Source organism: Protopterus annectens, chromosome 14.part0 (genome assembly GCF_019279795.1).
Source record: "Protopterus annectens isolate FY-2018-M chromosome 14.part0, PAN1.0, whole genome shotgun sequence".
NCBI lineage: Eukaryota > Metazoa > Chordata > Ceratodontiformes > Protopteridae > Protopterus > Protopterus annectens.
The window spans coordinates 125,586,607-125,599,091 of NC_056748.1; the positions used below are offsets into that span (position 1 = coordinate 125,586,607).

General features: G+C 41.1%; 1 protein-coding gene across 3 annotated transcripts in view; it reads left to right on the forward strand.

The window, feature by feature from the left end:
* Positions 1-12,485, forward strand: part of LOC122788887 (nebulin related anchoring protein) — a 503,978-nt gene that overhangs the window by 359,745 nt on the left and 131,748 nt on the right. For all 3 annotated transcript variants that reach the window (XM_044055831.1, XM_044055830.1, XM_044055833.1), the window contains one exon: positions 2,564-2,671. In XM_044055831.1, the coding sequence (XP_043911766.1) occupies positions 2,564-2,671 (108 nt within the window). The remainder of the gene's footprint in view (positions 1-2,563; positions 2,672-12,485) is intronic.

The window sequence follows — 12,485 nt, forward strand, 5'->3', positions numbered from 1 at the left end:
CCAGTCCAGGTTAGGCAGAGTCCCTCATTGACTCTCTTCAAGAGAAGTCTTGATGAGTGGATGGGAGATCATAGGTTTACCCCGGGTATCACTTCTGTGTCACTGTTAGACAGAGGCACAGTATACTAACCTCGAAAAAGGGCATAGCAAAATTAATTTAAAATGGGTGGCAAAAGCCAAACATACTCTGGCTAGGCTTATAAATGCCCTAGGGCAGATAGCCTAGTATGAACCTATGAACCTATGTAAAGGGTACAAAAATTCAACAGACAAATGTGTAAAGCGACTCAAGGGTCTGTATGAACTGGGTTTGACCTATCACCTTTGTGTTACTCACCTCCAGTAGGTTTTTGGGTTTGAAACAAAAAATTAGGAGAATTTTGGTAGAGGCCCTGTGGTACATAAGGATAATGCATTTAATACTTAATACACCCCAAATGACCCTTGTTTGATAAGTGAAATGTATGCCGGAGGGGCTGCAGGAGGAGGAGGTCAGTCAGTGGCTGATGTCGGCTCACCCATCCTGATGGAGGCAGTCTAAAGGCTCACTGCAGTATACAGCACATGAGCTTGGTCAGCCCACCTTGCATGTATGATGAGCTGCTCAGTCAGGAGGTTGTGCATGCTGCTCCCAGGGGCAGCTATTGCAGAGCTGGCAATGCTGCCACTCAGGAACAAGACTTTGGACACACTCCCCAGCATGCAGTATGATGCTAACACCACTGTCCTAGATTTCCTCACTGGCCACAGACTATGGCAGGTCTAGTAGACCTTGTGAATGAATAGAATAGTTGACAACAACTGATGGTCAGCTACAGGGGAGAAAAAATAATTCAGAGATTTTTTTTTAAATGTTGCAGCTGTTATCAAGGCTATCACAAATTGATCTTATCTGATATTATGTACCACTCTATCAAAAGTAGCAAATACCATTTATTTTATATATGGACCCAATTATGTGCTACAAAACTGTATTACAGTAATTGGACTCTGTGGCATACAGAGTTGGAGGCATGACTATGACACAAATGACTTGGGCTCAGTTGATGAGCACAGTCCTTGAAAAATCAGCTAAGGGGATAGGATGCGGCAGTAGCATTTTTTTCTGGTTCATCTATTCTGAGAGGAGGGATGGGATTTTCAGCCAACATCTACTAGTCATTGTTGAGATCAGTGATGCTAGTCTAGAGGTACATTGGGATTTGAGCAGGAGAGTGGGTAGGGCATTAAAAAAGCCCCATGCAGGTGTAAAAATGACACTGTATCTGGAGACCCTTATGTTCTCTCCACACATTTCCTCAACAGCCAGCAGTAAGAATGTCCCTTCTTAATAAGGGATTTGAGGGAGGGTAAGTCATGTAGGGAAGGTGAAATAGGTGACTCAGGAAGGGCTCTAGTGCAGCATTTCTCAAGACATAGTTATAGGCAGGATAACCACTACCCTGATGACTCTTAAAGCATAAGCTTTTGTGATAGCTTGCAGGCTCAGGTCACCTAGGATCAATGCCTGCAAGAAGATAATACCTCACTAGGGTAAGAAGAAAAAAAATCTCAGTGTCCTGCCATGAAACAGCTTACACTTTCAGAATGGATTAATTACGTCCAGTTTGTACCAGACCATTGCTTACCTTTTATCATTGTTTCAGAATGGATTAATTACGTCCAGTTTGTACCAGACCATTGCCTACCTTTTATCATTGTTTCAGAATGGATTAATTACATCCAGTTTGTACCAGACCATTGCCTACCTTTTATCATTTAGTGACCTGGAAAGCTAGAGGGCCACTTTAAGGCATAGGCAGCAGCCTCCCGCTGGGAGAGCAACGAGGTTCTACCTAGTGCACTGTCACTAAGGTGGTGGAATGGAGAGAGGTTCAGAGCTACGAGGTTCTACCTGGTGCACTGTCACTAAGGTGGTGGAATGGAGAGAGGTTCAGAGCTGCATTGCAGTGCTCCTGTGCAGGCTCACAGATATCATGAGCGGCTTGCATGAGAGCATGCATACAACTGCAATGTTTCACTGCATGGTGGCAGTGACTGTCAGAAGGATGCCCAAAAATAGGGCAGGAGGAGCCCTGTTGCAGTATTGATGATACTGTTCTAATGTCCTGTTTATCCCTTCTAACTTAATATAAAAATAATTTGCTGAATCAGAATGGGGGGCTGGTAGCCCCGTCCAAGGGTAGGAAGTTAAACTAGATAGGGGGATCCAATGATTGAGGAGAATTACTGTCTACCAGCAGACATTATAGCTGCAAAAGAGAACAAAACAAGTAGCTTACATTACAGTTTGTGTTTATGTAGAAGTTAAACAGAAAATTACTTCTTTTCTGTGCATTTCCCCTCTGTTAGCTACATATTATGTATGTTTCAACAATTGACATACTAAGCTGGCCATTTTCCCAGTTTACAGTACATTTGTCTAGTTGCAGTAATGTGTTGGTTATGAAATCGTGATATTTCTCATAGACAATAACTTGAAGTGGTTTTAGATCTGTTTAAGAACTATTTCTCTAAGAGTTCGTAGTAATCAGTCACTAGCTCTATTTTTATCATCAACTAGATACGCTATAAAGAATCTTGGAGGAAGCTTCAAGGTGGCGGATACAAACTGCGTTTAGATGCCATTCCTTTCCAGGCAGCGAAAGCATCCTCTGAAATTATTAGTGATGTAAGTATTATCTTGCAGGTCTTACTCTGAAAAAATAGGACTGAATGCAAATGTTTTAGTCAAGGTGTCCTGAACTGAAGTTGATGCAAATTAAAATACATACACATGTACACAAGTCGACAAGTACAAGTAAAATGCAGTTCGAGCAGAGTCAGTGGAGCAACAGATAATGCACTCGCCTTTGGTGCTAGCTAATTAGCTTCTCTACACATACTAAAGGAGAAATTGCTGAAGTACCAGAAGCCCACAGGAAAAAAGACATAACGCTAAATGTTTTCCACTATACAAAACTATTGTGGTGTGATTTCTAATTGTGCTCTGGCAATGTTTCACCTCTTTAGTGAGATTTCTACTTTCCTTGATTTGGTGCAACTATGGAGTTTTTATACATGAGTTCTTGTGGGGTGCCCTCCTGTAAAAAACAAGAAAAATGCTGTGTGTGTGTGTGTGTGTGTGTGTGTGTGTGTGTGTGTGTGTGTGTGTGTGTGTGTGTGTGTGTGTGTGGTGTGTGTGTGTGTGTGTGTGTGTGTGTGTGTGTGTGTGTGTGTGTGTGTGTGTGTGTGTGTGTGTGTGTGTTCTTTTGGAATATCAACTTTCAAGGACATTGGCATTTCATAGTAAAACCTAGATGACTAGAAGGCTATAGGTTCTGTTACCACTCCAGGTAATTGGATTGTGGGGGGAGGGGGGTGCTCCATTTCTGAGAGTGCTGTCCTTTGTGTGAGATGGTAACTAAGGTCTCATCTGCTTGAGTCGGTGATCACTGATGTGGATGTAAAAGATCTTATGGCACTTGTTAAAAAGACCAAGCAAAGCTCTCCCATGCCTTTGTTATTTCACAAGTTTAGGCAGGAAGTGTGGTATTAGAACAGTAAAAAACAATAATTTCTGGTCAAATCTGGAGCTGGTGTTTTCATATTATTCTCATGATAGTAAATGAGAACCAAGTGATTTTTCATAAGCTTTATAATATCGATTTGTTGGCATTTTTCCATGTGTCGTATAGTATTTTAATTTGTATACTAATGTTTTAAAATGCTGTGGTCAGTAACTTATTTCCAAAAATGTAATGAAAGAATTATACTTAGTGTGTGCCCCAATAGTTAAACCTCTCATCAGTTCAATAGCATAGCTGATGGGGATTCTGCTCCACCCCCCATGTGTCCATGCTCTGTGTATTCATTTAGTTCAAATTAGTTGGACACATCGACCCTCATTTATTTGTGTCTAGGAGACAACATGAGCAGTTTGCTGACTTATGTTGCAGTGCCAGTATTTTGCAACCTTAGAGCTAGTTAGGATGATATAAACACTCAAATGGTGTAGTACACTGCAGGGGGAGAATGGGAGGTAAATTCTTCTACATACAAATATTAGAATTCTTCTACATAAAAAGTCATAAGGTTGCACTTTTGATGTTGTGGTTATAACCACATGGATTTTAACATACTGGGCCACAGTAGGGTGTACAGTATTCATACCATGGCTTTCCTGGTCCCTTGGAGGCAGCAAGATTCTGAAATTGCATGGCTGTTTTCACCTCTTTCTATGTTGAATATTAATTTCACACTGTTTATTTCATAAAACATGCAACATCTAATTCTTTGCTCTTTAATAAATTAGAATCAGGTGACAGACATTCTGGGTAGACTGGACTCTGACTGTATTTAAATGCTGCTTTTATTGAAAGCTTTGTTAATAGAAAATCTCTATCAGCCATTATTACCTTAAAAGCCAGACAGGCGTTTGGCAGAGTATGGTGGAAATTTTTCTGGGGAGTGTTGGAGAAATTTATTTCTCCATCAGCTAGAATTGATTTTTATTAAACTGCTGCACTAGGATGCTAAGGTAACTTATAAAGTTAGCTTTTGGCTCGCACCATACTTAAGTTATTCCAAGATATGTGCCAGGGTTTCCTCATCCCCTTTTTACTGTTTACCCTAGTTGTCAAGCCATTCACACAGTTAGTAAGGCAGAACCAAGAAGTGGAAATGGTCAGTATACAATCTCTTCTTGTGCTGGTAATATTCTATTAACATTAATGAACTCAGAAATCACTGCTCTAAATACTCTGCACATTTGCAGATTCTAAGCAGGTCTCAGAAGTTCAAACTAGCACTATTAAAATCATGGTCATAGCATTTAGCTCTCGTCTGACAAGGGCAATGGAACAGGCCACTGAATTTAAAAGGAAATCCTTTCAGATGTTATGTATTGTCACATAATTTACCCTGAATTCACTTTACAGCATCTGTAATCTGACTGTCAGAGTGCTAATTGTTTTTATGGGTTACTACGTAACACGGCATCATTTACATGATTGCCTAGCCAACAGTAGTGACCCCCCCCACACAAACTTTGGTAACTTTCAACTACTGGGTTAAGCACCACCCAAAAGTATCCCCATCTCTTAAGACACTATAAGAACATTAGTGCTTCATCATTGCAATAACATCTGCCTTTAACAAAGTCCAGTCAACATTTTAACTTTTGCATTCCTAAGCCTTCAGATGTACTGCTTACTTGCACAATAAGAGACTATAATTGTATCCATTACTGAGAATGTGTTTCAATTTGAAGCTAAATGTAAACGCTTAATAGGAAGTCTTTGTCTATATGTAGTTCTTTACATGGAGCATAAATCTGCTTGTAAAACTGCCTTGTATATTACGAAGTTAGAGGTTTCCTACCATTCATTTGCTATGCAGAATTAACCTTTTTATCTGGTGGCATAAATGAATGTGAATAATGCCTTCTCTTTGGATTCTTTGTAAATTCTGTAATTCGTTTTATATGTTTTAATATAAAACACACCAAAGCAGAATCTGAAAGGGTCCTTTTCGGGCTGCTGAATTACTGTGCTCAACAAATATTAAATAACTTAATAAATCCATTAAGCATGGAACTCTAATATCTGGCATTATTGAATAACTATTATCCTGAATTGTTTACCAGAAAATCAAAAAAACTTTACATGAGCAGGGCAAAAATAAAAGGCAAAATTAATGGCAGTTTCAATCACAACAGGGAGAATTACGTGTGCTTCAGCAAGTCACAAGGAAAGGTATGACTCTCTTTTAATTATTATTTTTTTTAATATGACAGGGAAGCTCTGGGTATTTATTTATTTACTTATTCACTTACTTATACACTTCTGAATACATGCATGAGTTTCAAACCGGAATAGGTGCGTGTGTGTGTGTGTGTGTGTGTGTGTGTGTGTGTGTGTGTGTGTGTGTGTGTGTGTGTGTGTGTGTGTGTGTGTCTGTGGGTGTGTGTGTGCACGCATGTGCGTGTGTGTGTGTGTGTGTGTTGTGTAATAGCACTCAACATCTTAAGAATGAGGGATAAAAACAAAAATATAGTGGGGGGACAAAGGCCCGAAAACAGACACACTGGGAAAGATTCTGAAAGAGTTGCTGTCAGTGTAGGTCTGCCCTTATTCCAAAAGACTTGCTATTAGTGTAAGTGACTTACTTGAGTGTAAGGGCTGTCCAGAAACAGGCTTACAGCAGAGGCCAGATTATAAAATACCTGCTCTCAGCCTGCTATCAGTGTAAGGGATCACTTACACTGAGACCACGTCTTTTGGAATCAGGCTCATTTTATCTTTAAAATATTGCTACATGTAACAGTATTTGCCTTAACATGCATTTTCTAAAGGTTATGAAGTCTATATCTCAAACGTCTGTCATCATTTAATAACTGCATGTTTTTAATAGTTTGCAGAAAACCACACAGTTTATAAGGAACAGTACAAAAATATAAGGTAAAATCGAATACAGCTCGCAGTATGGAATACGTGTGTGTGTGTGTGTGTGTGTGTGTGTGTGTGTGTGTGTGTGTGTGTGTGTGTGTGTGTGTGTGTGTGTGTGTATGTGTTTGTGCGCGTGTGCGCGCGTGTGTGTGTGTTTGTGTGTGCGTGTGTGTATGTATTTTGTGATATATGTGACATTTCAGTGGCAGTGTGTGTGTGTGTGTGTGTGTGTGTGTGTGTGTGTGTGTGTGTGTGTGTGTGTGTGTGTGTGTGTGTGTGTAAAAATAATATTGGTGAGCACATACATAAAACAAAACAACAAAGCATAAACATTTATCAAAGAACATCTAGACTTCTGAGCTTTGTGGGCCACCACTCCTGTCTGTATAAGTAGCTTAGGAGGGGGTCTATGCTTTTCAACTTCTTTCTTCAAGAAAAGCCAAAAATAATGTGGAGGACAAAGGGCCAAAATCAGGGTCAATTTTTAAAAAATGTTATAAAAATAGAAATTTACTACAACTCCTTTTACATTAGCCTTCTTTTTCGAAGGATATGAAGCTTGAAATCCAAATAGCTGTCATTGGTTATTAACTTCAGCCTCAATCATTTGCCATAAAACCAGAAATTTAATGAGGAACAGAACAAAAATATGAGGCAAAAATCTAAGCAATCTAAGCAGTCTGTGAAATTTTTGGCAGTTGAGAGATATGTCAAGGGCCTATGCCATCAGCTCCACCTAGTCTTAAACTGACCCACTCAGAGGTGGACACAGAAAGTTGCTATAGTTTGGGTGGGTGTTTGAGATGCTGTTGTCATTATTTCACGGAAGGTGACTACAGTTTGTCTAGAACCAGTGTACTGCTTAGGAGCAACAAGTTGGAATGCTTTAATATGTGCTATTTTTGCAGTTTCTTCCGTTTTAGGATCAGTTGTATTTACAGGTTGCTGTCTTCTGGGAGTAGGGGAAAAGAGGCATGCTGCATATGTACATCAGACAACAACAAACTAAAATATGTTGTACCCTATTTGTTCTTTCATTTTGTTGTTCTAGTTTGACATCAGAGAGGAGCATTGAAGGTATCTGTCTGTCTTTTGGGGTTAAGGCTGAGGAGTTATGTTGTTTGGATGTGTGATAGCAACAGCCTGAAATATACGACTATGGCCATTTGTCCTTTAACTTTCATTCAAATCTAACACCTGAAGGGAACACAGAAAGTGATTGTTTTTGGAAGGGTAGGGGGGAAGACAGTTATGCCAGATATGATTCATGTGCCTTCATAAGCATTTGTTTTCCCATTTTATGGGTATGTAACTATTGTTTTGTCAGCATTGAACACTATGCCTTGTACATCACTTATTTCTTCCTTTTATTAGGCCATCATTAGACCAGAGGTTGTAGGAAAAACTCTAAAATGCATCTCAGAGAATTTAGAACCTCATAGCCTAGTTAACTTCTTTCCAGGACAGTCATTACAGTACATTCATGGCCAGTTAGAATGTATTAAAAATGGGTAGTAAAAAGCTGATGAGTGAGACAAAATGTGAGAACAAAAAAAGGTACTCTGGTTGGTTCATAGGTTCATAGGTTCATACTAAGCTATCTGCCCTAGGGCATTTATAAGCCTAGCCAGAGTGTGTTTGGCTTTTGCCACCCATTTTAAATTAATTTTGCTATGCCCTTTTTCGAGGTTAGTATACTGTGCCTCTGTCTAACAGTGACACAGAAGTGATACCCGGGGTAAACCTACAATCTCCCATCCACTCATCAAGATTCCTCTTGAAGAGAGTCAAGTGAGGGACTCTGCCTAACCTCGACTGGGATTTTATTCCAGAGTGAAGGGAGCCTCTGGGTTATGAATCTGTCCCTCCAGCATGTCCTATTTATTTCAGTGCTGAGGTTCAAGTCTCTCGAGCGCGTAGCTCGATGGGATTTGGATTTTCTGAAGTGCAGCATGTCCATTAATTCCAGGTTGGATATGGCTTTATACGTCAGGCACAGATCGCCTCTGAGCAGGCGGTATGCCACTGAGTAGAGCTGGAGTTTCTTTGACCGGGCAGCATATGGCATCTGTTTGAGACCTTTGATCCTCTTGGTGAGGTACTTTTGGGGTCTTTCCAGTTGCTGCAGGTGTCTGGTAAGGTACATCCCAAAAGGGGCATTGTACTCAATTATGGGCCTGATGAGGGATGAGTAAAGAAGCACGATGACCTCCCCTGATCTAGATGTGAATCCCTTCATGATTAGGTGGGCTATATAAAATGTTTTTCTAACCACTTTGGCCACGTGGTTGTCAAATGACAGATTGCTATCAACTTGGGTCCCCAGGTCCCTAATTACTTCTTCTGTACTTAATGGATTACCACCTATGTGGTAATTTGTGGGCACTTTGTTTTTAACAAAGGGGATGACTATACACTTTTTGGTGTTTAGCTTGAGGCCATGGCTCTGGCACCAGTTGTCTGTTTCTATGAGGCCCTTTTGGAGGATGCTTGTGTCAGCTGGAGTGTCGATTATGGCACTCAGTTTGCAGTCATCTGCAAACTTGGTCAGCCACAGTCCCTCTGTGTTGGCCTGTACCTCCGAGAAATATATACTGAACAAGAGAGGTCCCAGGACTGAGCCTTGTGGGACGCCACTTGTAACTGGTTTGGAGTCTGACATGGCTCCAGCAATTCTAACCATGTGGGTTCTGTCCTTGAGCCAGTTTGCAACCCATCTAGTGACATAGGGGTTTATATTTAAGCTGGTGAGCTTATCTATAATGCCCAAGTGGGGTATTGTATCAAAGTCTTTTGCGAGGTCCAGGTTGGCTGTGTGGACCACCTTCCCCTCGTCAATGGCCTTGGTGACTGTTTCAAAGAAATCAACCAGGTTTAAGAGGCAGGATCTGCCCTTAACAAAGCCAAACTGGGTAGGATCCAGTGTCTGTAGGTCCCCAATATCTTTATTTATGAGGTCCATGATGATCCTTTCCATAGCTTTGCAGACCAAGCTAGTCAGGCTTATGGGGCAATAGTTTCCAGGATCCGTTGAGGCACCACCTTTGTGGAGAGGGACCACCGTTGCTGTACGCCACTCTTTGGGTACATATCCTGTAGTAAGGCTGAGATTGAACAGTAGTTTTATGTTTGGGTTTAGCTCTTCTTGGAGTTCATGTAGGACGCAGCCCGGGACACCGTCTGGTCCCATTGATGCTGTGTTGTTTGCTTTGGAGAGGGAAGCTCTTACCTGAGCATCTGAGATGTCAGGAGGGCAGCACTCTGCTGGGATAGATATTTGCCCTTTTGGTGGGGGGGGGGGTTTGCGCTGAACCTGTCAGCTAGGATGTTTGCAATGTCTGTGGGTTCGGTGTATTTTTTGTCATTTTGGACTAATTCTGAGCATATCTGGGAATTCCCACCCAGGTTCCTAACATAACTAAAGAAAGCCTTGTGATTATCCTTAGTGTCCTGTGAAATTTTTCTCTCGAAGCTGGCCTTAGACGATTTTATGAGTGCCCGTAGTTTTTTGCTAATACTGATCAGAGATGCCTTCCTTTTTGGGATTTTGCTCTATCATGTAGTAGCTTCCTCCTTCTATTGTATAGTTTGTTTATGGCTGGGGTCCACCAGACAGGACGTCTTCCTTTGGAGGATTGGGACTAGGTTTTATTTGGGATTGCATGATCCATGCATTCCTGAAGGTGTTCATAGAATGCGTTTATAAAGGATTCTGCGGTCTGGGCCGTATTTTCCACAGGCCCAGGAGCTTTGAAGGATTCCACCTCGGTTTTGAGGAGTGTGAAATTTGCATTAGAGAAGTTTTTCACTGTGGTTTTGAGGGCAGGGGGTGGAGTCGGGATGTGAATATCCAGTGAGATTAGTTTAGGGTCTGATCTTACCAATGAGGGTTACACTTCTGGTCTGGAGCATAGAGTCCCCATGTTGGTGATGATCAGGTCCAGTATGTTTTCCCCTCTTGTGGTAGTGGTAACAAGTTGTTCCATAGCATTTGAGTTTATAAATTCTAGGAACCTTTGGGCTAGGGTGTTGGAGCTAGAGTAATGCTCCCAGTCTATGTTTGGGTAGTTGAAGTCGCCCAGTATAATGGTGTTTGGAGAGACCTTCATATTTTCCAGTGTTCTCAGGAACAGGAAAGGTAGGAGGTCTGAATGTGTTGAAAATGGGGCTACTGGGGTTTGTGCTGGGGATAACAGACAGTGTGGTAGGGAGTGTCAATGAACTCTTTATCTAGGGCCCCAAAACATATATAGGGTTGCCACCTTTTCAAATACCCAAAGTGGGACATTTTCTGTAAATAGATGAAGTTTTGCAGGACAAAACATATGCATGGCTAGTGCAAAGGACAGAAATTTACTTTTTTTTTGCCAAAATAAAAGCTTATTCTTGTAGTATTTGAGTTGCTTATGCTATTTCATATAACACTTAGGTGTTTCAGATAAAAAAATAACTATTTTATAGAACTAATAAAGAAAAGTTATGAAATATTTCTGTGCTAAAATCTCAGGCCAATTGCCATTTTTTAGTTTTTCTTGCAGGACACAACTGTCCAAAGAGGGACTGTCCCTCACAAGGAGGGACAGGTGGTAACCCTAAACATTATAGGACTGCCATGCAATCACTGTATGTAGCATTTAAAATGTGTTGCTTTTGGCCATGGCTTGCAAAGGGGCATGGTTGCCCCAAGGAAAGCGGGTGTGTTTTTGTTACACAGGGGTTGTGGGTTAGTTGTCAGGAAATGGAAGGATGCAAAGGTGGCAACCCTTTGCAGTAACAGTCACGTTTTCCACAGCCTAATGGAAAGCTTGCGGTACAGTTTATTACTGAATATTTTTGTTGGGATCACTGGTACAACAAACATAGTGTTTTCAATGTTTAATGCTTTTGCAAGTATGAATGTATGCTACCTTAAAAAATAAATGCTTAGTGTACAATTAATCGTGGGTCTGCCTTTTACTATTTTGAGAATTATGTCCATATTGTTTCTTGTTGGTATTATACTTGAAGTTATTCACATGTTCCACAGCTTCATTCCCCGCGCCTTCAGATTTGCATTCCATTCCTCAATCATTTGCTGAATTTCCTGTTCAGATTCCTTCTTATAATGTCACGTCATCTACGTACAGTATCTTTGGTGTTCTGTCCCTTGAACATTTTGCTAATGTAGTCCATCATGAGAAGAGCACTCGCAGCTGAACAATGAAGCCCATCTGTGAGATGGAATACAGCTCATGCTTGTCTAACTGGGTCCGTATGTCTAACTGGGTCCGTATACATAGGCTGCACTAATACCACCACTGTTTCCAGGACTTCTGTCTATCACAGGACTTCCTGATTCAGATCTCTTAGGGCCTTTCATATCTTTTCCCCAAAACTAGGAATGTTTGTTTAGACTCTCTCCTCATCCTTAGCTTCTGGTCCACTATTTCATTTACTGCAAACTTCAGATTGGTTGTGCTGCATCCTGATATGAATCTGAACTGCACATCTAGCAATTTAACTTTCTGCTACTCTGCATATTCATTTATCAGTGACCGTCTGCAGAAATTTCATAGGTTCATAGATTCATAGGTAGGTACTAGGCTATTGGTCTTGGGGCCTATACAAGCCCAGCCAAAAAGGTACCCTGGCTTTTGCCACCCAAGAAAATTATTTTCCTGTGCCACTGTCGAGCAGAGCCACAGAAGTGATCCCCGGGGTGAATTTCCTATTCCCCATCCAATCATCAAGAATTGTCTTGAAGAGTGCTAATGATGAGCTTTGCTTGATATAGATAGGTAGTTTGTTCCAGAGTATGGGAAGTCTCTGGGACAGGAATCTATCCCTCCAGCATGTTCTGTTTATTGTGGTGATGAGGTTTAGGTCCCTAGAGCGTGTAGCTGGTAGGGATTGGGATTTCTTTACGTGAAGCATGTCTAAAAGCTCTGGGTTTGACATAGCTTTGTGTGTTAGGCAGAGATCGCCTCTGAGTAGGCGATATGCAATGGAGTAAAGCTGCAGTGTTTTGAGACGGTCTGCATAGGGCATCTCTTTGTGGCCGGTAATCCTCTTTGTGAG